The 26,717-nt window shown below is 41.9% G+C and overlaps 2 protein-coding genes across 4 annotated transcripts; one reads left to right on the top strand and one right to left on the bottom strand.

The window, feature by feature from the left end:
• The first annotated feature begins 1,212 nt into the window (after positions 1–1,212).
• PMPCB (peptidase, mitochondrial processing subunit beta) lies at positions 1,213–9,228 on the top strand. 2 transcript variants are annotated; one of them, XM_063323496.1, is made up of 13 exons: positions 1,213–1,336; positions 2,256–2,396; positions 2,693–2,779; positions 3,251–3,380; positions 3,758–3,956; positions 4,785–4,864; positions 5,456–5,568; positions 6,231–6,374; positions 6,934–7,094; positions 8,423–8,508; positions 8,584–8,672; positions 8,887–8,962; positions 9,058–9,228. In XM_063323496.1, exons 1-13 carry the CDS (start codon positions 1,247–1,249, stop codon positions 9,120–9,122), a joined length of 1,461 nt encoding a protein of 486 aa, XP_063179566.1. In that variant the 5' UTR covers positions 1,213–1,246; the 3' UTR covers positions 9,123–9,228. The 2 variants fall into 2 exon arrangements, with proteins under 2 accessions (XP_063179566.1, XP_063179565.1); XM_063323495.1 differs by having other exon boundaries at positions 6,931–7,094.
• A 1-nt stretch (position 9,229) lies between these two features.
• DNAJC2 (DnaJ heat shock protein family (Hsp40) member C2) lies at positions 9,230–26,649 on the bottom strand. Of its 2 annotated transcripts, none has more exons than XM_063323493.1 (17): positions 26,382–26,649; positions 25,515–25,705; positions 24,823–24,898; positions 22,542–22,640; positions 20,141–20,282; positions 19,403–19,483; positions 18,559–18,624; positions 16,718–16,809; positions 16,495–16,616; positions 15,518–15,667; positions 15,128–15,216; positions 14,972–15,041; positions 13,222–13,406; positions 11,821–11,921; positions 10,764–10,871; positions 9,899–10,053; positions 9,230–9,390 (listed from the first exon to the last, which is right to left on the bottom strand). In XM_063323493.1, the coding sequence occupies exons 1-17, from the start codon at positions 26,437–26,439 to the stop codon at positions 9,316–9,318; spliced, it is 1,860 nt and encodes a 619-aa protein (XP_063179563.1). In that variant the 5' UTR covers positions 26,440–26,649; the 3' UTR covers positions 9,230–9,315. The 2 variants fall into 2 exon arrangements, with proteins under 2 accessions (XP_063179563.1, XP_063179564.1); XM_063323494.1 differs by having other exon boundaries at positions 25,515–25,616; positions 26,382–26,648.
• Positions 26,650–26,717: the final 68 nt, after the last annotated feature.

The following is a 26,717-nucleotide window of genomic DNA, read 5'->3' as shown; positions in this document are numbered from 1 at the left end:
ACAGAATTTCCCCTCTGATTTTCCCTTATTTTTGAGATAATACTTGATTAGCCAAGTGAAAAGCTCCTAACTCAAAGAAAAAAGTAAAAATTTTAAACAGGAAGTAAAAACCGACAGCATTGGTTTCTGCATATGTGTACTTATTTATCTACAGCCGTGCACTCCAAGCATGCATAGGAATGATCTTTGGTGCTGAAATGAAGTTGCCTCTACTGGTACATTGCCAGAACTCTTCCCAGCCCAAATTTGGCTCTTGTCAAGTACCATTTCCACAAGCCTTTCCCAGCCCCTGGCAGCTGGGAGGGCCTGTTCCCAGCAGACAGTTTGCACGGGCCTGTCCTGTGTTGGGAACTGAGGGAGTTCACCAGTGTTGGCATGGGCAGTTCCCTGCCAACTGGTCTTGGCGGCACGCTGAATTTACTGGTGTATATGAACCCCTAACAGTCCAGTCTCTTAGATACATTGCATGCACTTCTTAAAACAAGACTTTAGATTATTACCTTGTTTCAGTCTCGGGATTTCCCCAGTTAGGGTGGATCTGTCTCACAGGATATACAGCGACCTCAACTCGCAGCACCCAAACAGCTGCTTTTGATGCTGCCTGGAAACGTGGCTGAAACCTCAGCGGGCAATAAGCTCTGCCCACAGCAGCTCACAGGCTCGCTGAAGAAACACAGGCCCTTGTGGTTACTGAAAAACTGGCAATAATGGTTTATTGAGAGGAAAACCAGCTTTCCTGAACTGCACTGTTCTGCGGAGCAGTTAGAGGAGAGCAGGGCTATTAAAACCTGGGGCTGTTTTGCGCAGTTTGTAATTAGCCAGCTCTAGAATAGTTCGGTTTGACTGCGGGTTGTTGGAGCATCCCACTGAAAATATGAGTTACAGGCGAAGCAGCGCTTTTGTGAAGAATACAAACTTTCTGTTAGCTCACAACTGGGCCTCACCCCCATTGCTGGCCCCACGCTGCTTGGTCGAGGCGCTGGTTTCCTCACGAAGGCGTCAACCCCCTTCCAGGGCCACAGGCAGTAAGGGCGAGGGGAGACTACCGCCTTGCCAAGGAGGCTGGTTAAGAAACTGTAGGTACAGGGGAAGACTCGGCGTTACCCGCGGGCTGGGTAATGGCAGCTGACTCGCCTCAGCCCCGCCGCCTGAGGGGAGGGGAGGGGAGGGGAGGGGCGGTGCTGCCTCTGCGCCTGCGCACCACCCGCCGGAAGTCTGCCACGGCCCCGCCCGCCCACTCGCCAAGATGGCTGCGTCTACGGCTGGCTTAGCGGCTCGGCGGCTCTTCCTGCCGTGGTCCGCTCGCCTGGTGCGAGCCTCCGGCTCGGGGGAGCGGGTAGGCGGCGCGGCGGCGAACGGGAGGGAGTCGCGGAGGGTCCGAGCGCCGCATTGTCTCCCCGCGCTGGTGCCCAGGCTGCCGCGATCGGGGCGGGGGATTGACGGCCGGCGGCGCGGTGCACCCTGGGAGTTGTAGTGGCGGTACCGCAGCGTGATCTCGCCGCCGCGGTGCATGACGGGAACTGTAGTCTCGCCCGGCTGAGGGGAGGGCGGCGGCCGCCCCTTGGCGCGATACGGCGATGCGGGCGGCGAGCCCAGGTGCCGCAGGCCATAGGGTTTGCTGCCGGCTCCCCGGGGCCGCTCCCACCACATACCGCTCCCGCTGTGTCGGGGCGTCGGGGCTGGCGCGGCGTCTGGGAGCCGGAGCGGTGCAGCGCGGGGACCGGGCCGCGATGCCTCAGAGAGGGGCGGCAGCAGCCTCCACCCCGGCGCGGGGCTTGCTCGGAGAAAGCTTAAACCCTCCTTCTCTCCCCTGGTTAGATGGAGGCTGCCTGGAGGCCCTGATCTCCGAGCTTTCCCCTTCTGTCGTTTTCCCCGTCCTCCCAGTTTGAAACCTAAGCTTTTCCTTCTAAAAACAGGAAAGGGAGGTTTTATTTTATTAGACAGGTTCTTCCTTCCCTCTAATGTAGACTAGCGGTGAAAATGTTCCCATGCATCAGCCCAGGCTGGGAACTGACTGGCTGTGGAGCAGCTGTGTGAAAGAGCCCCATGTTATTTTCATGTTTTTCTTCTGAGTCAGGTTAATGCATCCCTGATGTGAAGTAGTGGCGAATAAATCAATGCTGAATTTTTTCTTTTTAAATGCATTCTTTAAAAAAGATACGCAAAATTAATGTTTAAGTTCAGGAATACATTTTTCAGAAGAGCATCCTAGGACATAACTTAATCTGTGTATGACTGGTGCTTTTTCCTTACAGTGCGTGCATGTTGGAACAGGCAGGCTCAGAGCTTCCAAAGCAGCAACAGAAGTAATCTTAAATGTTCCTGAAACTAGGGTTAGTCCTCTGGAAAATGGCTTGCAAGTAGCTTCTGAAGACTCTGGACTCTCAACATGCACAGTAGGTGACTTATAAAGGAAAGGGTTTTTTGTAACTGTTCACGTGTATTCATTTTCTTGTGTAACTCAATTGCATTCTTTCAATGTTTATTAACAATTATTCTTAAAACTTAAGCTAGGAAATAGAAGTCTTAAGGCTTTTGTAAATTATTTATGATTGGATTTTTTGTGAAGATCTTAAGGAAAGAGCCATTTAAAAATAGGTCTTGAAAATCTAAGTGTAGTTCATACACAAAACCATAAAAGCTGCATTATTAACTGGTAAAATGATGATTTTTCTTCCCCCCCCCCAATGAGGTTGGACTTTGGATTGATGCTGGAAGCAGGTATGAAAATGAGAAGAACAATGGAACTGCTCACTTCCTTGAGCATATGGCTTTCAAGGTGCGTATAAGTATTGATGTAGAAGTTTACAATGGATTTCTAAGTTATTTATCTTTAAAGATCAATGGTTAAGAACTTTGTCAGAATTGTACAAATAACTTTTCCAAATCAAGGAGAGAAAAACGTGAACAACTTCGACTTTGGTTTCCATTAGAAAATGAAGCTAAAGTCCTAGTTCTGTGTTGCTGATAGTCAACTAAGATTAGTAACGCGGATCTAATTTTAACTCACTTTTAATTTCTTCTAATATTCTTAGAAGACACATAGTCCACCTTTTGCCCGCTTTTTATTTCTAATTGGGAGTATAGTAGGATTTGTGTCTGACTTTCAAGCTTGGAGAGATAAGTATGCCAGTTTTCTTTCCAGAAGACTTTTTCTTTCTCTTGGCCTTGACTTTTCCAGGCAAGAAGTAGTAATGATGAGAAGGTGAAGTAAAGGGTCTAGTTTGATTTTCATATTGTTTTATTTCAGGGAACAAAAAAGAGATCTCAGTTAGACCTTGAACTGGAGATTGAGAACATGGGAGCTCACCTGAATGCCTATACGTCCAGGGAACAAACCGTGTATTATGCAAAGGCTTTTTCAAAAGACTTACCAAGAGGTAACTGCTTTCATTTATCAGAAAAGCAGCAAAGAATGAAGTGCTTATCCAGCTCCTGATGTGACAACACAGGATGATGCTTTTGCAGCATAACAGTCCCTTCCTTTCTGAGTGAAAAGTCCTTTCTTGAACTTTGCAGGAATGTAAGAGTGCAGGTTTGGAAAGGAGAGTGCCAGGAAGTTGATACTTGAAACATTTTGTCTTTAGATTCCCAAAAGAAAATACCTTTTGGACTTCTCTCTTCCTGCAGGGCAAGTCTTATGTCCCCTTGCAAATCTTGGGCCACTTGGTCTTTGGGATGGGTTTTACTTTTGGGAATCAGATTTTTCTGGTAGTCTGAAAATACATTTTCCATTCCCATCTCTATTTTCAATTAGCTGTGGAAATTCTTGCTGACATAATTCAGAACAGTACCCTGGGAGAAGCAGAGATTGAGCGTGAGCGAGGAGTTATACTTCGAGAGATGCAAGAGGTTGAAACCAATTTACAAGAAGTTGTCTTTGATTACCTTCATGCCACAGCCTATCAGAAGACAGCCCTAGGACGGACAATTTTAGGACCCACAGAAAACATCAAGTATGTCCAAATTTGTGGCCGTCTTCAATTGTGTAGTAACTTTTATATATTGAGAAGACTCATCTGAAAATGTAGGGAACAGCATCAGTTTTCATTTTTGCCTGGAAGGTAGCTGAAATTGCACTGGATAATAACTGTAAGAAAAATTCCCGTTGCCTTAATTCTCCTGTATGCAGGCATGAAAGGGTATGTGAACTTCAGATGTCTACTGTATGTCTTCGTTACTTGCCATATTTTTCTCCTGTTTGTAACAAATGCATCTGACACAAAACTGGAAATGCTCCTTTTTCCCATTGGTTTGATATTGGGCATTACTGTAGACACAACTGTATTTGCACTGCTCTTTCAGCATTTGTTTATACCAGTGCAGACCAGGAGACTGTTACATGTGCTGTTTTCAAACTGGCATGAAATGATGTCTCCACCTGAGTCGTAATTCTCATTCATTCTCAGGAAGCTTGAAAAGCTTTGAAAAGATCTTTATATCATATCTATATCTGTGTATATATATATAAAAATGTAATATATATATTTTTCATATCACCAATATGATATATATAATCACTATATAACCACTATCACTAACTGATATATAATCACTATGTATTAATATCTTGCGGATATATTGGTATCTGCAAGGTATCAATATACCAAGTTCCTATTTCCTTTTTGGAAAGTCACCCTTATTTTAGCTTTCTGCCTCTATGCACAGCTCTGTGCATTGGCAGAACTTACAGTTATTTTGATATTGTATTGTTCTATACATTTAGCTCTTCTTACTCTAATAAACTTTACTGATGTGGTAGTCATGTTCCCTTGACTTTCTAGATCTATAAACCGTAATGACTTGGTGGAGTACATAACAACACATTACAAAGGACCCAGAATGGTGCTGGCTGCTGCTGGAGGTTAGTATGAGATATTCACCCTGGATCATGTGAAACTTTGCTTAAAACCATGGTCTTTAAGTTTCTGGGAACAGCATGATGAATTACCCATTGTTCAGTAGGTCCTGGAAGTTCATTGTTAGCCCTGCATGTTTTGTGCCTTTGTACCCTTTGAACTTTTGTTCCCTTTCCCCCTCAGTAATATTCCAGAAACATCCTTCAGCCAGTAACCAGAAGTGAATTAGAGGCCAAGGTCATTCTTCCATGTGGGCAGGAGAAGAGGGGCCTAGAAGGGGTTCAGTGGGAAAAGGGCAGTAGCAAGGAAAGCAGAGAAAGAGAAATAACATCAAGGCTTGAAACTGAGAGCAAACAGCTTGATGTGCTGTAATACTAATAGAAGGCTATTGAAGAGAATTAAGGAGTGTGATAATGATGATCTTACTCTGCATAACAGGGAGGTGTGAGGAATCTGAAAGTGTGGCATTAAAGGGTGGGGGAAACACTAAATTACTGCTTGGTTTAAACTTTAAACTAAGACTTTAAATTGCACAGCAGTTTAAATTAAGTGTTTACAGAGTAATATTACAAGGTACGTGACATATCTTTGTTCAGGGGTCTGTCATGATGAGCTGCTTGACCTAGCCAAGTGCCACTTCGGTAACTTGCCATCTGCTCCAGAAGGAGGACTGCCACCCCTGCCACCTTGTAGGTTCACAGGCAGTGAGGTAAGCTGCTGGACGGCTTTCTGAGCTGGCCCTTATATCCCCTGGGAGCACAACTGACGTGCTCTCTGCTGAGGAGAGAGAGCTTCTCAGCCGCGGACTCAGCAGATGAAAAGGTTTCTTGCCCCCAGTGAGGGCAAGGGAGTAGCTGCTTTCCAGAGCAGTACTTCCCAACCTTGCTTGGACAAGCCTCACTGCCGCCATGTTTTCTGCTTCATCAGTTCCTGGAGGAATACCTCTCTTACCCTGCTGCTACTTTCCTTTTATCCCCTTGCCTGTGGTGTTGGAGCATTTCCACTTGTTGAGAATCAGTAATTTAAAGGATATGGCAGAGAACCAAGGCATTTGCGTTCTGTTCTCAGCCCTGTTGGGACTTTGAAAAGTCATCAGCTTTCCTTACTGCTCTTTGTCGTAGAATGACTTGTAGTGCCCTTCCTATGTACATGGCATCGGGCTTGCTGTTGGCAAAGTGCTCTGAAATCACCACAGGGAAGACTAGTTAAGGTTGATGTTAAGTAAAGCTTCGTGTACTTTAATTTTTGGTTCTCTATGTGCCTGCTTTATAATCCAGATGTAGTGGAAATGTCTGTCTCCTGACATTTAACTTCCCGTGTACGTTAACATGTACAGGTTTGTACTACAGCTACTTTCATATGTTCCTGCAGATTCGTATAAGAGACGACAAGATGCCCTTGGCGCACATGGCGATCGCTGTTGAAGCAGCTGGCTGGTCGCACCCAGACACAATCCCACTTATGGTAGCGAATACTCTGATAGGTAACTGGGATCGTTCCTTTGGAGGAGGCGTGGTGAGTGGACCTGCAAGCACCTTCCTGCTCTTAATGAGGCTGGTGGGCTGGTGAGATCTCTCTGACTTGGTTCCTGCCAATACAGGCCCATTCAAAGCTATCTGATGGCGTTACTGCTACTTTATGGCTATTTCTGGAGGTTCTTTTTTGGGGTGAGGGAAGGGGATCCAGTCGTGAGTCTGAGAGAATTTGTTGCCCAAGGTCTATCAAAATCTTTGAGGTGGTTCTAGACCACCGAAATAGGAGACTTGAGGTCTGCCAGCCTTCATGGAAAGTTGGATGTTTCATGCACACAGGTATCGGTAACTATTCCTTTCTTGAACCTAAGTAGCTTTACGATTCTGGCTCACATCTGGGCTGTTACTTGGAAATGCGAGATTACATGCAAGGAAAGAAACTTGAGATGAAGAGCTGATAATTAACCTCATAGCTTCCGCTGGAGCCTGTGATACTACTACATGTTCTGTCATCATTAAAATGAAAACGGGAGGCCATGGGGGTGACTAGTAGGCTTTCAAAAAACTTCATAAAATAATAGATTTTTCTTTTGCCTCAGCAGAATTTATCCAGTAAACTTGCTCAGATTGCCTGCCATGGTAACCTGTGTCACAGTTTCCAGTCCTTCAACACCTGCTACACCGATACAGGGCTGTGGGGACTCTACATGGTCTGTGAGCCATCCACTGTACAGGACATGGTGCACTTTGTTCAGAGAGAATGGTAAGCTAACAACTTTCTCTAAAAAGATTGTTTTCAGTGGAGGAATACAGTTTGAAAAATAGCAAGTGTTTAAAGAGACTATTTCTCTGCGTAGGCTTGCCTGGGAAAAACAAATGCATCAAGTTCTAAACTTTGATACTCAATGCAGAGTCCCAACAGCCAGTTTCTGGCACCCTTACTCGGAGTGAATAGCTTAAGGTTTAGGTTTTTCTGCCATGGAAAAATAAATAGTAACTGTAGTGAATACAATGTCATTCCTTGTACAAAAAAATATGGCAGTGATTTTTCTTTTTTTTTGACTTCCAAATGACAGAAGTTATGAAAAGTGCATCAAACCTTTTAGGATAGTACTAAGTCAGTGTACAGTGCTCATGAACTGCATATTTGGCAACTGAAAGAGTAAATATGAATGAGAATAATGATTGTGCAGTCACCTACAACCACCATTAGCAGTTCCCGTTCCCCAGTTGCTGTTCCACATGACGTACCAGGTGGTGGTGCTACATAGAGCTCTAGTGAGTACACAGGGAAATGAAACGATGTAAGGTAGGTGAGCTGTTATATGTGGAATTTTGAAAGTTGGGATTCTGAGTAATATTCATTCATCTAAAGCTCAAATCTAAATTGAAAAGATGTCCATAGGTGCAACTGTAATGCCTGAACTGCAGATGTGATTAGAAACAGACACAGGTTATTTAAGAGCACGGATTTAAAGTGGGTGAAGCTGAAAGAAAACCTGAAAATGAGGAGTTTATCATGTAGATCACTTCTCATGTACCATTATTCTGTCAGATCTTTGTAAACAACTTGTAGAGAAAAATGTCTGCTGCAGTTTAGCACCAGAGAAGATATAAACTATTCCTGTGACACGAATGCGTTAAGATATCTAATGCACCCCCCCGTCCTATTGAAATGTTCCGTAGGCAGTGTGGTGAATCATTATTTCACCAAGAGCCAGGATGTAATGGATTGCCTTCTGGGTTAATTACCTCTAATTGTTTGGCTCCTACTATCTTAGCAACAGCTATTTTAAAGATAGCAAGCATGGACTGCACTTGGCTCAAAATATTAATTTAATAAAGTGATATACAGTGCTTCTAAGGGGGTAAAACTTCCTCTTAGGTATATTGGTATGCTTCCAAAAAACCCTACTGTTCTGCTTTGCATTCTATGGCTTGTTTCCATACCAAATTCTCTTTACCAGCTCTGGCGATAGAAAATACCTGCCCGGTAGGTATACTAATGTATATGCACCGTGTTATCACAGGCAATCTTGTGTGCTACACTTTACCATGATTTAATGCCTTTGGACTTAAATTGTTTTTCAGGATAAGACTTTGCACAAGCGCTACAGAAAATGAAGTAGCTCGAGCAAAAAATCTTCTAAAGACAAATATGCTGCTACAACTTGATGGTGAGACTTATGAGAGCTTTTTATTCCTAGTGGAGGTGTGTGCTGATAACTAAGACATATTTTCCCCTATTTCAGGGTCCACACCAATCTGTGAAGACATTGGAAGACAAATGCTGTGTTATAAGCGCCGAATCCCAATTCCAGAACTTGAAGCAAGAATTGAAGTAAGTGGCACTTACTTTGCAACTTTTAAATTAAGCCCTAAGAAATTTTAATTGCTACAGGAAGTAACAATACAGAAGCTAAACTGTTTCCAACTGAGAAAACTTTCAACTGTTTTGTTACCTCTTCCCCTAGATTATACAAAATTACGATCACTGGCTCTTCATCCTTTTTTAGATGGGATTGGTAACAAAGATGCCTCTTTACCCCTTTTAGGCTATTGATGCCCAGACTATTAGAGAAGTTTGCACAAAGTACATCTATGATAAGCATCCTGCAGTTGCTGCCGTGGGTATGTTGTACACCTTTCCCTACCCTCCCACAACCCCTCCACACCAATTGCTATCACTTCAGCATGTGTCATGGCCAACTTTCTTTAACTTCCAGGTCCAATTGAACAACTTCCAGAGTATAACAAAATCTGCAGTGGCATGTATTGGCTTCGTGAGTAGTGAATGTATGTTTGAGCTTTAAAAAAAGAAAAACAACTACACCCCTGTTTAAAGCTTTTGAGTTGGAGAAATGCATTTGAGAAGATTAAAACTCAAGAACCAGCCAGTCCTGTGTATTTGTATAATTAAGGAAGGAATGAAAAGATGTACAATATTTGCATTTTTATTATAAAACAAAGATTGTCAGTAAGAGTCACTTCTTGACTTTAGTAGCATTCATCACTTGTTCTTGAGCAGCTTTCTTCGCCTTGACCATTTCAACGAGTTCCTGGAGAGGTGGGGGGGGACAACAAAAAAGATACTTATCTAAATGTGGAACTTGTTCAAAACCTGTTAACACTACATATGTTCGGCCTGAAGCACTCTATCTCTCAACATATTGAGGAATCTATACAGTTTAATACCTTAAAACAATTTATCTTAGAGAAAAAAAATATTAATGGAAGGTCAATGCTCATCAGGAGCTTTACCTACAAGAGGCTACGGATAGGGCTTCACCATCTACAACAGCTTGCTGTCAAACTGTAAGACAGACTTTACAAGACAGACTTCTCTTCCCAGCTTCCTGAGCCACAGCTTTCACTGAGGAAAACTTAGTCCTTACTGCTCTTTTGGGATTAAGTTACCAAAACCCAAAAGTTTCTCCATAAGGTTCCATCTCGTGCTAGTGTGCTCTTGGCAAATACTGTGTCTGGCACGGAAAGCAACACTAAAAGCAAAGGATTCTAACATGACCTGGGCTAACTGCGATCCTAGGGGGAGGTGAGGTACCTTACCTTATATCGCTTCATGCAGTCTTTTTTCGACCGGCCTGGAACAGCTGCTGCTATTTTCTCCCATCTTTCGGGAGTATTTACTGGGTAAGTCTTCAATGCTTGTTCTAAAAGCTTTTGTTCTTCTGTAGTCCAAGGGGATGAATCTAAAGGTGATCCTGTTTTTAAATGCAAAAATGATAGTAAGAAAAAAAATAACAAGGAGTCTATGAGATAAGCCTAAGAAAATATTGTAAAATTTATTATAGTTGGTTTAAAATCCTTGCAGTTTTGTCATACATCTAGTCTGACTTAAAGGCTACCCAGTACAAAAAACCTGAAAGAAAAAAAACCAAAACAACCCTGAAACTGACTGGACAAGTGGCCCTTGGGGTCTTTAAATAAAGCATGGAGAAGTTAGAAGGTAACATCTTTTATTGTCAGCTGGGTGTCAGATGACTATTGCTGCCCTGTGAAGCCACATTGTTAGGGTAACACTTGGTAAGTGTTCTTCTGCAAGTGCCTGGAAATTCTGATGGGATGTGTTAGGGGTTTAACAGGAGACCTAAGCTTAACTGTAGGATGATCCTGTATGTCAAACGCATCCCCTCAGCCCTGCTGTTACCTGAAAATGTACCACCCTCCGAGGAACAGATAATCTCAGCATCAGACTTAACCTGTTGCCTCACCAGGAAGCATTTCAAACTGCCACCATTTAACTAACTGTGGCTTATGCTGTGTGTACCAGAAACCCTCAAATCCAGTAACAGGGCCTGGATCACTTTCTTACTTGCTACGTAAGCAAGTTTTAAGTAAGTTCTGGATTACTTTCTTACTAAGATGCACAGGGGAGACAACTCTGCAAGAAGGGCTTCCTTTTCACCTTTACCTTCAAATCGTTCCGAGGGGGCAGCACTGTCCATCTGAGGCACCACACCGTGTTCTTTTTTAAATTTGTCAAAAGCTTTCTTGTTTATATCATCTTTTTGATGAGGGTCTGTGAGCAGCAGACATCGAATAGAATAATTATTGCAATAAAATTAAGGCCAGATGAAATAACAACAACATTGTGTAGCAGATTACTAGTTTACAATAATCACATAATCAAAAAACCAAATTCCTACTTCTTTTAAAATGATGGTTTAAAAAGAGGCTGGTAGATAAAATAGCAAATAATCTTTCAGTGTCCAATAAACTTTGCTTGAAGTGTCAGGCTCTCCAGCCCCTGTCCTGCTGAGATGAATACTTTCTCCATATAAGCTTAAGCCTGAACCTGCAACTTCAGTGGGATCAAGAGGGATTATTCTCGCAAGTAAGGGCTGTGGCACAAACCTCACACATTACCCAGAGTACAAGTGTGTCAGAGGGGCAGGAACACTGGGAAGGTCGGGGTTCTGCTTGTGCAGGTACGTGGTATGGAAGGGAGAGACTTCTTGAAAACTCTGTTTTTTTTGTTCTATAGTGGAATGTTTGGATTTTCCTTGAGAACTTATTCTAGAGCTCTCCAGGCTCTATTTACCACAAGAAGAGATGAGCCACATAAATTTACGTGTGTTACTCTGGTTTTGAATCCCATTCATCTTTTTGAAGTATCTTTGTAGCTTCATCAACTCCATTTATTCTAGATCCCTTCCTTTGCAGAGAGCTGTCTCAGAGGTGCGTTTGTCTCTGAGTGCAGAGGAGCCTAAGGCAATGCATGTGGCCTAGGCATCTGTGCATCAAGTTAGATTCAGAGAATTCCTGAGGTGGTGATTTCCACAATCACCATTAGGCTGAAAATGCTGAAATATGTAAGTGCTCCTCTAAATGCTCTGTCTGAACTACACTTCTTTTGGGGATATACAGAAGACTTTATCATAATAGAAACACAATGCTGTTCAAATAAAAATCAAGCTGTATAGAAGCATGCAGACCATCTTATTACAAAAATAAGGTAATATAGATACCAAGCTTTTGGAGGCTCTTTGCTTTATTGATGACATCTTTTGCTGTTCGTTTTATTCCAGTAGTAGAGTGCAAGTTCATGTAATTGGCAATTACTTCCCACCTAAAGCAAGGATAGAAAGGGTAAACCAGCATATTGCATAATAGCTTATCTTCACACAAGTCAAGCTCCTGTACACATTTATATCAACTTCTAAGTAAAATTAATCATACTTAAATACATATAAACTTCCACATTAACTATTCTGGAAAGCTTTCAGTCACTAAATGCAGATGTTTCCCTTAAGAATTCAGTCAGTTTAGGTGAACTTTTTGGCATCTGATACAGAAAAAGGATGGGATAGAATATAGATGTGCAAGTGCAAACCTCTAATCTTCAAAACTCTGCTCAGCTGTTGCTTTCCTGAATTCCCTAAACACCTCCGCGATTAAATACTGCAGGCTGCACTGAAAGGGCTGAGAAGTTACTAACCCTGTGTCTGCAGCCCCCCAGAAGAATACCTAAACATCAGATAAAGAGCTTTCAACAGGAGAGAGCTGGAACAGCCCCAGCACCAAAATTATTCCTAGTGCATTCTTAGAAAGTGGAAGGGAATATCTGCAGCAGGAGTGTCCTGTCTGGGCCTGTGTTCTCAGTACTCCCGTGCTGGGCTGCAGTGCGGAAACAGGTACTGCTATCATCTCCATAAAGAATATGACAGCTTAGTAGTTGGGGTTTTTTTTGTTGTTGTTGTTTTTTTTCTTGTAATGGAGGCTTCAGATCTGTGAATCCTAAGTGGAAGAAGGCATTGCAGTCCTGGGAAAGAACAGGATTTAAGGCATGTTCTTGTTCTTGATGCTTATTAGCAAGCTGATGGCCAGTGCTCCTTTCTGTGCATTCCAACCTTTCCCTTTTCCCCAGCTCTCCCCTAAAGAGAGCTGGGGCACTTAACTCTATCTTTGGATGTTTTCCTCCTACCGTGTAGAAGAGAAATCAGCCTCACATTCATTGTGGAGCTACTGGAAGTAGCTTACACACTTGTATTCCAATGCAGCTGCGTCACGGTCACTGTTAAGAGTTTTGTTCTCTCCTGGACTGGACCCTGTCCTGTGGTAAGCCCGGTGCAAACGTGTACCTCGGCACAATCTTGCTGATGGACTGAGGCCCAAGTTTGAGGGGAAACAAGACACAGGGCCAGAGCCAACTCCAGGGACATGTGGAGCATGGTACTGAACAGAAGACAAACCGCAGGCTGCCCAACAGTCAAGGAAAAGGAGAAAGTTCAGGGAGTCCTTATACTGACATCATACTTAGGATGGTCTGAAAATAAGTTGTATTATGGTTGTTTTAAACTAATTTTTAAACTGTGTTAATGTAATTAAAAATTGTTAGTAGGGCTTTTAACACCAAACCTGAGAAGTACCTTGAGTTAGTCCCTGCTGGGAAGAGGTTCACAGCTTTAATTAACAACTGTAAATCATCTTCTGGCCAATTTTTGCTTCCCCCTCCACCACCACTGGTTGACTTTTCTGAACTCTTTGTTGCTTGGCGCATACGAGCTTCTGCCTCTTCTTTTTCTCGCCTTATTTGTTCATTTACTTCTTCTATCTGAAGGATTGTAAACAAGCATTATTTATTTATTTTTACATTTTACAGTGACACAACCCCCTCTCTCTGGAATTGCTTTGAGCCTTGGATTTTGCTTAGTTTCTGTTCTGTATGTTATATATAAGGAAATGGAGGAGCTTCTCTGCTCCAGTATTATTTCCCTCCATCCTGTGCACGAATTTGTCCATCCCAGATTAGGAGCTACAGCAGAAATCCATCACAAATTCACTAGGAAATTAAACAAACACTTCCAGGATTAGGCAAAACTTCTTAATCTAGCGTGAATGTCCAGGCTAACGCTTGACTTACAGGGACAGATCCACAAAAGTATTAAGAACCTAGTGACTAGTGAGAGCAGTTAAACCTCCATGTTGAACACACTGCTTCACAGATCTTCCAACCTAACTGCTACCTAAGCCTGGTTATGCCAGAAGTCCTCGGTGACTATGGTTGTACTAAGTTAGCATTAATTGCAACAACCCAGACTTTAGTTGCTACGTGCATACCACATGTACTTTGTTGGCAAGCAATTCAACAGGACTTAAGTTATCCATCGCGTATCTTTGTGAACATCACATCCTGAGACTGTGGTGTAACACATCTGTAATGTATCCACTTCTGAGCGTGCCCGATCCAGTCTTGGCAATATTAAAAAAATCTATGCACTTACATCTGTTGGCAGAATGCCCAAATAGGTTTCTCCCTGTCTATCTCATAATACAATCTTCATAGCAAAAGGAAAATTATCCAATAGATAATTTTTATTAATGCAAAAGTGAAACAGTTTTAACAGAGAGACAAAAAGGTTATTGTCCCGTGTTTGGAATACTCTCCTGGAGACTGAGAGATTGGATTCAGTCTCCTGTAGGACAAGAGGGATTTGAGTCTTCATGAGTAAACCTGACCTTGGGGTGGGGACAGATCATCTTCCTCACTAGGAAAAAAAGTTCACAGCTGTGAATCAAAGTGGATGAGAAAAAGCACCTTATTTTTTCTGCAGGATGTGGGTTCAGCCTTATTAGTCCAAACGGCTTCTCTTTCCTGGCAACTTTAGGCAGATCCTTGCTGAGTTTTGAAAATCTTAATCACAAGTGTCTTGCTTTTCCCATACTTTGGTATCCAACCCACTCGCCCTTCCAGCGCCTACAGCACTTGATTCCTTTTGTGGATCTAGCCCCAGGTCACGGATACTAGACTAGGATTTTTCTCGTGTAACATAATGGATTAAGACTGCCCTCCTTCCCCTCCAACCGCTACCCATTGTTGGGCAAAATTAAATTCTTCTACTGTTTCTGTACACTGTACAAATGGTAGGTTTTGTGTCCTTTACTAATTAAAAATGCATATTTTTTTCTCAGTTGGCTCTGGTTAATTCACCAGCCATGGACTGCACTATGTAAAAATGGAGCAGACATCAAGTCAGCCTGGGGACTCTGAAACTCAGGTCTGTGTGTTTAACAGGCAGGATTCCACAGCAGCTATGGTGTATCTTATTTCGATTCAGTCATGTAGATGTCACAAATCAAATTATTCTGTTATTTTGATTTGACACTCAGCATAATTACCTGTTTTACTACAGCCGCCTTCCCTCCTTCCCTTGTTGTGGATGTAAGTGCTTCATTCAAGCATTGCAGACTAAAAATAAATTATTAAGTTACAATGGATAGCTAGTAGAAAGATGGGTATCAAAACAAGCAGAAATCAGCAGCAGGAAAACTTACCTTGCTAGCTCAAGACGATCACAAAGCTTTTCCACCTCCTCCATCATTTTAACACAATCTGCCTCATTATCAGAAAAGTAATTCCAGTTCTGGAAGCAGAAATACATGTTCTACAAAGTTCTTGAACTTTATTGTCCTTTTCCTTCAGACAAAGGCTTAACACACAGCATTCTTCAGCCACTGCTGTGTTTGAACCTATTTGGTCAGCTTTACTCATAACTCAAAACTATATGATAAGTATGTGTTTTAGTATTTTGCTTTATAGTAAACCCACTTTCCGTACCCATCTCCAGCCATAAGAACAAGCAAGCATGTGATAGGGTCTGATCTAAGCAAACATAGTAATTTCACTGATGTAACCTGTATTTCACTATAATGATATTTAAATACCTTGCATGTCGTTCTCAGTTTTTGCCTTTCTTTCTTGATTGCTTTTTTCTGTATCTCTTTTTCCTTCTTTGCTACTAATGCTTGTTGCCTAACTTCTTCTTCCTCCTTTTCTTTTGCTAACCGTGCTGCTTCTAATTCTGCTTGTCTTTGCTGCAATCAAAAGCAAAAAACAAACAAAAAAACCTCAACAAAGTCACACTGTTATAGGGGTTATTCAGTATTAAAATGTGCCATTTCTGGTTTTTAATATATCAATATTTTCATATTTGGTTTTCCAAGAATTTAGAGGGAGGTGATGAAACATACACCAGCTAGCAATGATTCAAATACTCAACTTGAGGACCCCTAGTTCATAAATCCTGACTTCCTTCACAATGAAGATGTACAACTGTATGAAATTTCCAATGCCTGCCCTAAGAGCATAAGCTCGGAAAAAATGCAGTGGTCCAACATTTCTCCTGCATGAGTACGAACATAAAATTTTGTGGTTCTCCAGTATTGCATTTTAAGTCACTTCTTAGCACCTGAGAGTTCCCTTTGATTCCTGGTACCGTTTTCAGAAAGAGCCATCTTTTCCAAACTGCTACTATTAATCAAATACGTTATGTTACGTCAAAGTGTTTCATACCAATTGACCACTCACAGACCATAGGCACAAGGCAAGCGGCTGTATCCGTTTTATGAAAAAGGAAAGTAGGGCACAGAACTCAACAACCGCCTCTAAACCAGAGGAAGTGTATGCAACAACAAAACTCAGTTTTAGAAGTTTTTTTGTTTCAGAGCTGCACTCCTTGTTTCATCTCACTCTCAAATGGCTGCCAGTCTTGCACTGCCTGTTGCACAGGGATCAAAACCAACACATCTTTAAACCCCAATATAATTCTAACAGTAGCTTTCTGACATGTCTAGAAGCTGAAGCATTGGATCAGGTGGGAATGAACGAAGTTTTTTCAACCCAAATAAAGTAGTTAACTTACTTTTTCTTTTGCCTCCTGTTCTTTTCGTTTTGCTTCTACCTTTGCTTTCTTCTCTGCTTCTTTCTTTGCCTTTTCTTCCTCCTTAAATTTCTTTATCCTGGGATCACAGCTGTATGCATTGTCTGGCAGAAGAAAGGATGCATCATATACAAAAGAAAAACAGGAGATTTCCACTGTTAGTTAACAAATCTCTCTTTAAGAAAACAGCAGTTTGTATGCTCACCAACAAGTGTCCTAATTCTGTTCATTTCTTCTTTTTTCCTCAATGCTCTGGCAGCTCTGTTCTGCTTTTCAATCCACCTCCTTTCATCTCGACTAAAAAGGGAAAGTGTAGTTCAGTGCTAATACCCTACAGTGTCAGTCTGTTAGAAATTCAATAAACTTTTTTAAAAAACGTATCCCTACACAGATGCTCTTCCCTGAGTACTTACAAAAAATTAAGTTCCAGGCCCCAAGCTTGTGTCAAAAGTGCTAAGTGTTTACACAATTACATGAACCTGACAAAACAAGCTGCTTATCTATCATTGCAGGGAATGAGATCATGGACTTTTTTTTCAAAATGCAATCCACTCGTTGACCCAACATTAAACCCAAGCAAAACAACCAAAATGTTTGTATACAGTTTAATTAATTGACATCGATTATATTGCTGCCCTTTATCTCCATCTTACAGACTATAGGTCATGTCAAGTAAACCCATCTGCACAGAAAGAACACTTACTATGAAGTACCGTGACACTCTAGTAAAATCATGCCAGATTTACTCCAGTTAAATACAGCACAGGTTAGATAGATTAAAAATTGGCTAAGTAATCTGAAAATATTTGTCAGTGCTGCCAAGAAAGAGTCAAGTTTTTAGTGGGGGTCTATATCCTCATCCACACAACCGAATACAGAACAATATACCTCAAAACAGAGAAAACAATCCCCATAACAGAGTAGGAGACTACTACAAGTGGACTGAAGATCTAAAACAGGAGCAATATCACCTTTGGCAAGAAGGGATAACAAGAATCATGACCAACTGAACAGAAGCTAATGTAGTTCTCTCTCTGAAGTACTAGCATACTATGGACCATTTGTCTAAATGTTTTTTAAAAAGGACACCAATGACAGGAATAAGCACAAAGAACAGCTACGCAAATAATTCAAGAGCCTTCCTCCAATGAGAAGCCTAGAGATTACTCTATAATTTATCAAAAATACAAGTGGTATGGAATTGATCACAGTGCCTTCACAGAACCTGCGCAGGAAAGGGAACATTGGGTCCAGAGAGACTCAAAAAAATTTAGTATCAGCAAAAGGCATAAGAAGAGGAAGGAATGCCTCGCTACAGTCTAAATATGGCAGGTTTTAGCAACAAAGCAAGCTAATGACTGAATCTAACTACAAAATTGATTTCTATTCAAATGTAAAAGAAGAGACTCATACAATGCAAGTTACGGTTATACAAGGATGACTAAGTGAAAGGTTGTGTCCTATGAAATACGTGTTAGACTAAATGATTTGGTGCTCTAACTTGAACATTCTGTGTTTATAACTGTAGGAAGGATAAAAATAGAATGTATTTTCCAATGGCAACATGGTCTGAGTAATTCAGCAACTATCACTACATCAACAAATACACTATTTTTATTAACATCAAGCCATCAGAACTGATCTCTCTCAATTCTAGAAAGTATCACTTGCCTCAGCACAGTTTAATAAAGAGTCGGAGAGAGAGACGATGCCTGCTTACTCATCCACTCTCTTCTGGCTCCAGGTTCAACCTGTGTTTGGGACTTGCTGGAACTGCAAGTCTGAACTTAAATGAACACACATTTCAAAGCACCTCAGAAACACCTCTGTGATGCAGGCAAGGAATACTTCAATTACACAGGTACGACAAAAAGAAGCCCACAGTCAGTACAGTTCAAGTCCATGACTAACTACTAATCTGGGAGAGTGAATTCAGTCTTAGTTCAGCTACCTTTCTTCCTAGGACTTACAGTCTAATAAGAAGTTGGAAAAATCTTGCTGTACCAATCTCTCAGTCTCCTGTCAAATTTCTTTTTACTTACATACCATTCTGCTTTTTCTTTTTCCTCTTCATCTAAATAGGAAAACTCTCTCCAGGAATCAAAGTTATACCTAAAGTAAATTAAAAAAAAAAAAAAAGGGAAAAAAAAAAGTGAATTAAAAAAAGAAAACAGCAAAACTATTACAAATAATCTACCTCTTTTACTGTTAGCTTTTTGTAGGCAATTATGCTGTTATTTACAATCTATAATACATAATTTACAATTATACTACACCTACAATGATTCCACTGTGTTAAGTCAAAACGCAAGATGCTATTGATGGTAATGATTTACATCTATCTGCACTGTAGGACAGAGTGTATTTTAGGATGGGATCAGTCTCACCGACTCTAAATGTCTACAGTGCAGTTGTCTAAGCTCCCATTACAGGCAGTGGAGATATAGTGCAGTCTGTAGAGTTCAGAGAGAAATTACTTCAGTCTTTATATAAGCACCCGTATTGAGCAGATGAGTCAAGGCATAAATTCTAACTGATTTTATTGGACTAGACACACCTCCCTTAACTAGGGGAGCTGAAATACCTAGTAGACACCTCGACTGAAAACAAGTTAGGTGAGATGAACCCCACCTCTAGTCCGTGGGTCAACTCGGTTCACAGCCATTGTGGTCAGAGAACTGCCAGAAGCTCCCACTGTAATTGTGAATTTACAACGCGGATGTATTAGTTCAGAGAAAGCCTGTTTGTGGAAGGCACCAAACAGCTATGGGGTAATTTTGTGGCGTTACTAGGTCAGAACAGACCACAGCCAACAACCTACATACAAAAAGGTCTGCAAGCCCTTTATATCATGTGTCTTGAATAGAAACTGAGGTATCAGCTAACTTACCAAAATGAATAGAATGCATCTACCTCTTCAAATGATGAGTTCATGTCCCCCAGTTTAGGAACATTTTTCTTATTTGACCACCTGAAAATAAATGGATATATTCAAGAAATAATATATATGTATTCTTACTTCAAAACATGGCACATGTTAAGTACAGAATCAAAATACCACATCAGAGGCTCCCTCCCATCAACACAGAGAGGCACCAGGAAAGAGGAAGAAAACAGGAGAGCTCCTTCTAAGCATCTTCCAGATTGGGCCTTTTTTGGGGAGCTCTCCCAGAAAAGCAAACTCCTCCTGCCTGAGTTTGGTGTGCCTACAAGGATACCTGATGGAACACAGGATACTCAATTCTCCACACACCTTCTCCTAGTAGAGAAGCTCCCACAAAGCAGACAAAAGGTGCTCTGTGAATTACTCAGCTCTGTGGTAGGCTACAGGAAGTTTCCCACATATTCTAAGGGAATAAAGCATGCTCTGCCTCCATTCCATGTAAGTAGTATGGAGCCAAGAAAGACTTTTACTTTTTTTTAAATCTCGTGGGTCAAACTCAATGCCTCCAGTGTGACAGTTCAGATTATCTTAAAATTAAATAATTGTATTACTGGTATTACATTTCTACCAAATTAATACATCTCCCAGAATACCTTAAAAACACGCCTGTTACAAACACAATGCCAGAAGAGTTTGCAAATGCTGATTCTCCAGCAACAGCAAAGGCAGTCTGGCATAGCTTACCTGGCATTTCTTTCAAAAACTGGTGAAAAAACTTCAAAGAAATTCTCTTTTGCTTCACTTCTGGAGGGTACAGAATTATCAAAAGTAGGATCTATGCTGTTAAATGCTCGTCGTTTCACAGGGTCAGATAATATTTCATAAGCTGAAGGAAAAGTTACCAGACATAAAACATAAGAGTAAAGTGAGTCTTCCCCACAAGGTGGGAATGTTACAGAAAAGGTTCTAAATGTTTAAAAAGATGCTGTCAGATCTGCGTTTGATCTATTATTCTGTACAGCTCAATATTTAATTATTTTAGTGACACCAAATAGCATTGCTGTCAATTCCTGTTAAATCAAGTAGGAGGAAAATGTTTATGAAAAACAACATATTTAGCCATTGAGGTTACAAACCAGATTATATTTTAAATAATTTTATAGCAGTAAATTCAGTTCAGGCACTGGGAGTTTGAGCATGTCTTCAGGCTTTTATCCTACACCAGATCCTTGCAGATAAATTCACAAAATGGTCTACCAAGACAGGCACGGAGTAAAAGCAGTCCCTGAGTGAATATGATGTCAGAACTGGCAAGGACAGGAGCCATTCATTGGAGTTTTTGCAGCTCACAGTGAAGTTGTACTGAGACTTGGAAAGGGTATGAAACACCACATAGCTACTAGCCAAAACATGCACCCGCTCCCAGTTTTCCTGTTCTTACAGTCCTGCAGTTGGAGAGTATCACATTACTGCATGTTTTAACCTGGAAATCACACACACTGCAGCTTCAGTGAACTCTTGTTTTCTCTCAAGGAAGTGTGGAATTACTTTGTCTGTCAGTTTTACAATACCCGCTATTTTTCAGTAAGAGTGGAAAGTCATCAAAGGAGTCAAATTTGTGTCACGATCTTTCATGGGCTTCTCTGACGGCATCCCTGTATAGAGAACACTGCACCTTAAGGTCAGATCTAGAAGGTGATAAGCTGGAGGAGACCTGGGTGCTCAGTGGTTCTGCAAACTGATCTCACTGTGCGCGTTAGTGGAGAGAGGAAGGAATGCAAGGGACCAGCAATGAGCTGCAGGCTGCCACTCCTCCCTTGCCTCTGCCAGTACTCTAAGTGACCCCAGTTATCCTCTAAATTGCAAGCCAGGAGCTTCAATAACCCTCATGCTATTTTCTTGATGCAAGAAATTCTGTGCACATCCGTTGGTTTCTCTTCCAGCTAAGAGGTGTCCCTTCCACACAGATCCCCAATTCTACTCCCACAGACCCAGCTCCCCCAGCACTGTACCTCCCACTCATTCCTTTGTCAGACCCAGCCCTGAATCCCACCTACGTACTCCTGCCTTTCCAAGCTGCTTCTCTCCATTCCATTACCACTCGCTTCTACTCCAGATTCCACTTCCCTACCATTGCATTTCCTTCATCCAGGGTGCTGCCTGGAAGCATTACTCCTCTTCCATGCGACTTTGTGCTTTCCTTTCTGTTTATCCTTAAACTCAGACTGTAAGCAGTTAAAGGGAAACGTATTTTGCTCCTTGCATGTAGAACACAGAGCACATTCCTAAATCCAGGTGCAGGTTGTTCTTATTATAAATATCTGCCAGTTTCTGACAGGACTGCAACTACAGGAAAAAAAAAATTCTTTGGCAAGTTTTTTCCTCTTGACAACTCTCAGGGAGGTTGAAAACATCATTAGCTTGTCTAACATATCATCTAACATTTTAAGTAGTATTGTAAGATACCCAGAAGAAAGCTTAGAACACACCAATTCCAAGATTTTGTCCCAGCCTTTTGAGTAAGAAAAAAAAAATTGTTTGAAATAAACAAAAAAGCCAAACTCCAAAGCATTTCTAGAGCAATATGTCATACACCTAGAACACTCCCTATGGTTCTGGAATCAGCCTGCAGCAGTGTTCTGGGTCACTACAGGCAAGAAAAGGAATGTTATTCAATTGAGTTCACTCAGTCAACTGTGGGCAGAAAAGAGCAGCTGAAGGAACTGATATCCTACATCAAATCAGCAGATGCTCTGTTGGCAGAGTAAACGCATTAGAATTCAGATTTTCCAATTGCTGTTGGTGTCTTAGGGGAACTACTTTATAGCACACCAGTTTATGCTAGGTATGTGGCTACCTCTAGTGGTTCATCTTCGTATATACGCCGCTACAAACGTTCACATTTTGTCACCAAGTGGCCTGGCAGACAAACATCTATTAGCTGCATTCCCATACTGCTTCTACCCAGAGGGAAGTTATATTAATGTGATCTCTATTTATTGAGGCAGTTTTCTAAAATGGAAGAGAACTTCTCTGTCTTTTTAGTAATTGACAATTCTTTAAAAATCTAATAAAGCACTACAAATATGTTTCAGATTATCAAGTAGATTGAGAGAGTATCTAATAAAAGAGATCAATTGCTTACCTTTAGTTATGCATGTAAAATAATCATTATCACCTTCTCCTATCTGTTCCCCTGCAGCTTTTCGCTTGTCTGGATGATGTTTCAAAACCATGGATTTATCTAGCAAATAGATGCATTGCGTTTAGAGAAGCTTCATCTCATCAGTTTATTTCTCATAAACTATAAAGTAATATGATAAATCCAATTGATATTTCTCCAATTAGATACTTAAAAAAAGAAATAAAAAAAAAAAATTACTCCCCCCCCCCCCCCCCCCCAAAAAAAAAAACCCACATCAGGAAGAAAACAGATATGAGTTAATGAATTTTCTTTGATTTAACACTATTGTCAGCATTAAAATTATTTCATCTTTGCTTGGACACAAAATAACCACAACTCAGAAACTCTATTGCACCTTCATCAGCCAAAGCAGTACTGATTATTCTAATATTACGCGTAGTAAAGTGCTTCAGTAACTGTAAGCGTACAATTAGCTTTAAATAGCATAATGCAGTTTCAGGACCTTAATTGTTCAACATGGTACAATTCCCTGTGCAATCATACTGAAAAAGTAAAGTAAAATAATTAATGTAATTTTAGTTGTTATTTTCAATGAAAAGCAAAGAAGTCCAAACAAAATAAAAATTGTATTCTATTTCTTTACTCAAGTCCTGAACAGGATCCAAGACGAAATTTAGCAAGGAAACTACAGCCATGAGCCTGTAAAGACTGCTGCACTTACCCACGGATAACATTAAGTACACACACTAGACTTTGTGCTCAAGTATGGTCTCTCTAATTAGGCCTTAAATCCTAAGATATAACTAACACAGAGCATCTATTAAAGTTGCTACCAAGGTTGTCCTAGTGTTTAAACAGTAAAACCAGATTTTCAACTGACTTCTTTGACAAAAGGTCTAGCCATATTATCATACAACATAAACTGTACCTTCTTGGCTACTATAAAATACCAGAGAGAAGATATCATGCAAGTAGTTACAGCAACTTGCCTTCTGAGAAACAAAACAGAATCCTTGTTAAAAACAGGAAAGCACAGTATATATTGGTGAGAAAGACTCACCTCTCTATACCACCATGTAATAATTGAATGCAGTTAGGATCCTACAGAGATGCCCCAGTTCTTGCTTGACAAGATTAGCGAGACCACTAATCATCACCAGAATAGGTCTTGCTCTATTCTATATTAGCACATGCTCCACAGTGGCACTGCTAATCAACACATACCTGAGACAACATAATTTCCTGTGCAAACTGGTAATTCGCTAATTTCCGCCCATTTTCATTTGGTAGTATCTGTGGTTTCACTGGGGACAGTGATCCTCCTCACAGCAGTACAGCTATACAGGCAAGTGTTCGCAAGATCAACTCACAAAACCATCAGCTTACTTCATAAACGCCATTAAACAATCTTCAGAGTACTTTTAATTCTTCCTCCACTGAAAACTTGTATCCTTCTTGCTAAGGCAACTCTTGGTCACATTGCTTTCTAGGAAACAAAGTTCTGAAGCCTTATTGTTTCTTCATATAAAAGTACCATAAGATACCCCCAGTCACCTGCACGCACTTCTGAACCATGTCATGATTTAAGACACAGTCCCGTGACATCATTAAGCAGCGCATTGGCACTCGCAAGTTCTATTACTTACTTACCCAAAATGTCAAGGAAACCTCACAAGACTACATTTTTAACAGTTTACTAATATCCCAGAGATCCAGCCACAGGAACTCTACAGTTTTCACATAGTAAAGTGACCAAAGAGCAAAACTAAGCTTCTCAGTGACCTAAGTAACTTTTAGTTACTTGAATACCTGAAAATTCAAGAGCTACCACTCCATTCCCATGCAACGCTCAGTCTAATCAGAATGATAATAGCAGTGTACTTCTTAAACGTTTACAAGCATTAAAGTGGCAGCTAACCATTGTAAGGGGGCTTCAAGGTACCAACCCATTGAGGTTGGTATGCCTCTCACTGAGCATGGCTGCAGACTCAAAAATGCAGGAATGTACACGTATAGTCTCAATGTTGTTGACAAAAAACACACAGGCAAGAAAGCTGAGAGGTGAACTGAGTGAAATTTTTGAATTCCCTAGCTTTAGGCCTTTGGATTTCAGAGCTGTGATGCAAATTTAGAAGGCTGGTAAGCAACACCAACCAAAGAGCAGATGTTTTTAGGTCTGTGAAACAGTAAAAAGCTTGTTCATAACATGTATGTATTTTCACGTGGAAAACAGTTGTGTACACTTGAAAAAAAGGTATGCTTATGAAGGAAAGGTACTTACGAGCTGCTTTGATTTGTTTCTGAGTGGCCCTGTATCGTATATTTCCTAGCCCAAGAACTGCATAATGGTCTTGATTCTGAGGGGGAAAAAAATAACCCTAATAAACACTGATAAATGAGACCTAAAAAGCCACAACACATGCAAAAAAACAGTTATCCTCCCAGTCTTTTAAAAGCAAGAGGCATAATTCTTCCTTCCCTCAATAAATATTAGAAAAAGGCTATAGGAACAATTGTCGTAAAGGTCATAACTATTGAATAACCAAATATCAATAAAGCCACTATTACAGAAATTCAAGTAGCTTAATCTAAATTGGATTAAAGCACTGGATCCTAGAAGGTTCAATTATTGGAAAATTGAATTGCTGTCTTCAATATTAAGAGTGCTAACGCAATCCCAGAATAAGGGAGGCGGTAACAGCAAGAAGAGACACTTTTACGGCTTACAGGCAGTAAAATGAAAAGCAACAGTTCAGGGCTAAGATCTTATCCTGATGTGCAACGAGTTTGCCCTCATCAACCAGTTACGTGTGTAAAATACAAACTCAGGTGTAACGCTAAGGGACACAAAGCAATTCAGATGGGGGTGGGAAAGGAGGAAGAAGGGGATCTTTAGCAGCTGAGAACGGCAGATAACTTTGACAGGAAATTTCCAGCCAAAATAATCAACACTAATCTGTATCAACTGAATACCTTCCAGTCCTTTGGATCAAGGGTTTTTAACATAGGAAATTCTTCAAGCTGCAATTCTTCATCCCCCGATTCTTCAGAAAGTTCCTTTTCATCCTCTAGCTCCTGGAAAGAGGCAGAAACATTTATGTTTCTCCTCTTAATAAATGCTTCAAACCATCTTCCCACGGGTTCCACTTGACAGAGTACTGATGCTATAAGCAAAAACATAAAAGCAACTTCACCTTCTGTGGTTTACTTTTTTTTTTTTTTTCAAATTAAACCTCATCAAAGCCCATAAAAGTACTGCATCACACGAGGCTACAGATTGGCAAATCTTCTAATTTGCTCTAAAAACGCCAGGCTGCTTTAAAGCCTGCAAGAACCAGAACAGACGTTTATCAGGCGGGACCTTCCCAACACTTCACTGCGCTCTCAAACCTTGAAAGCTGGTCTCAACTTAAAGGAACGCACGTGTGAAACGATACTCAATATCTTCTTTGCTTGGGTAACCGAGAAGATAACTGCAGCAGAACCGTTAAATTTGGACGGATCCCGCCGCTCCCCCACCGCACTTGTTGCTCCCACACCGACCGGCAACGAGCCGCGGGGCGGCCGCAAGGCGCGAGGAGGGCGGCAATGAGGTAAAACTGAGGGGAAAGTTCTTCAGAAACAGACCATTTCTCAACTCCAACGCCTCAGCGGGCGCTGGCTGGGGGGGTCTGTTCCCTGGATCACCCCCTCACACCGGGGGAAGCCCCACTCCCCACCACGCCGGCAGATTCCGGCCTCCTTCCCCCTCACGACCCGCCGCCCCCGCGGCTCGGCACCGGCGGTAGCCCGGCGGCCGCGCTGCTCCCGCCCGGCTCCCGAGGGGCCGGAGGTACCTACCGGCCGACAGCGCCCTGGTGACGGCCGTCACCTGCCCCTCCTGCGCCCCCCGCAGCATGGCGGCGGCGGGCGGCTGGCCGGAGCGCGGCTGGGGCCTGGGCGCCGGGGCCCGCTGGCCTCGCCTCGCCGGTTGCCAGGAGCCGGCGCATGGAGGCGCCCGCCGAGCGCTTCCGGGGCGGCGGCGTGCGGCGGGATAAGCGGCCCGGTTCCCCCCTCCCCCGCCGGCCGCCTGGCCCTGCTGCCCGCTCCACGCCGCCCCTCCGCAACGGAGGCCGGACCCGGCGCGGGGCGGGTTTCACCGGCGCGGCGCAGGCCGCCCCGCTGGCGGCCGTGGAG

Source organism: Chroicocephalus ridibundus, chromosome 1 (assembly GCF_963924245.1).
Source record: "Chroicocephalus ridibundus chromosome 1, bChrRid1.1, whole genome shotgun sequence".
In the NCBI taxonomy this organism is placed as follows: domain Eukaryota; kingdom Metazoa; phylum Chordata; class Aves; order Charadriiformes; family Laridae; genus Chroicocephalus; species Chroicocephalus ridibundus.
This window is presented reverse-complemented; position numbering and strand designations above follow the sequence as displayed.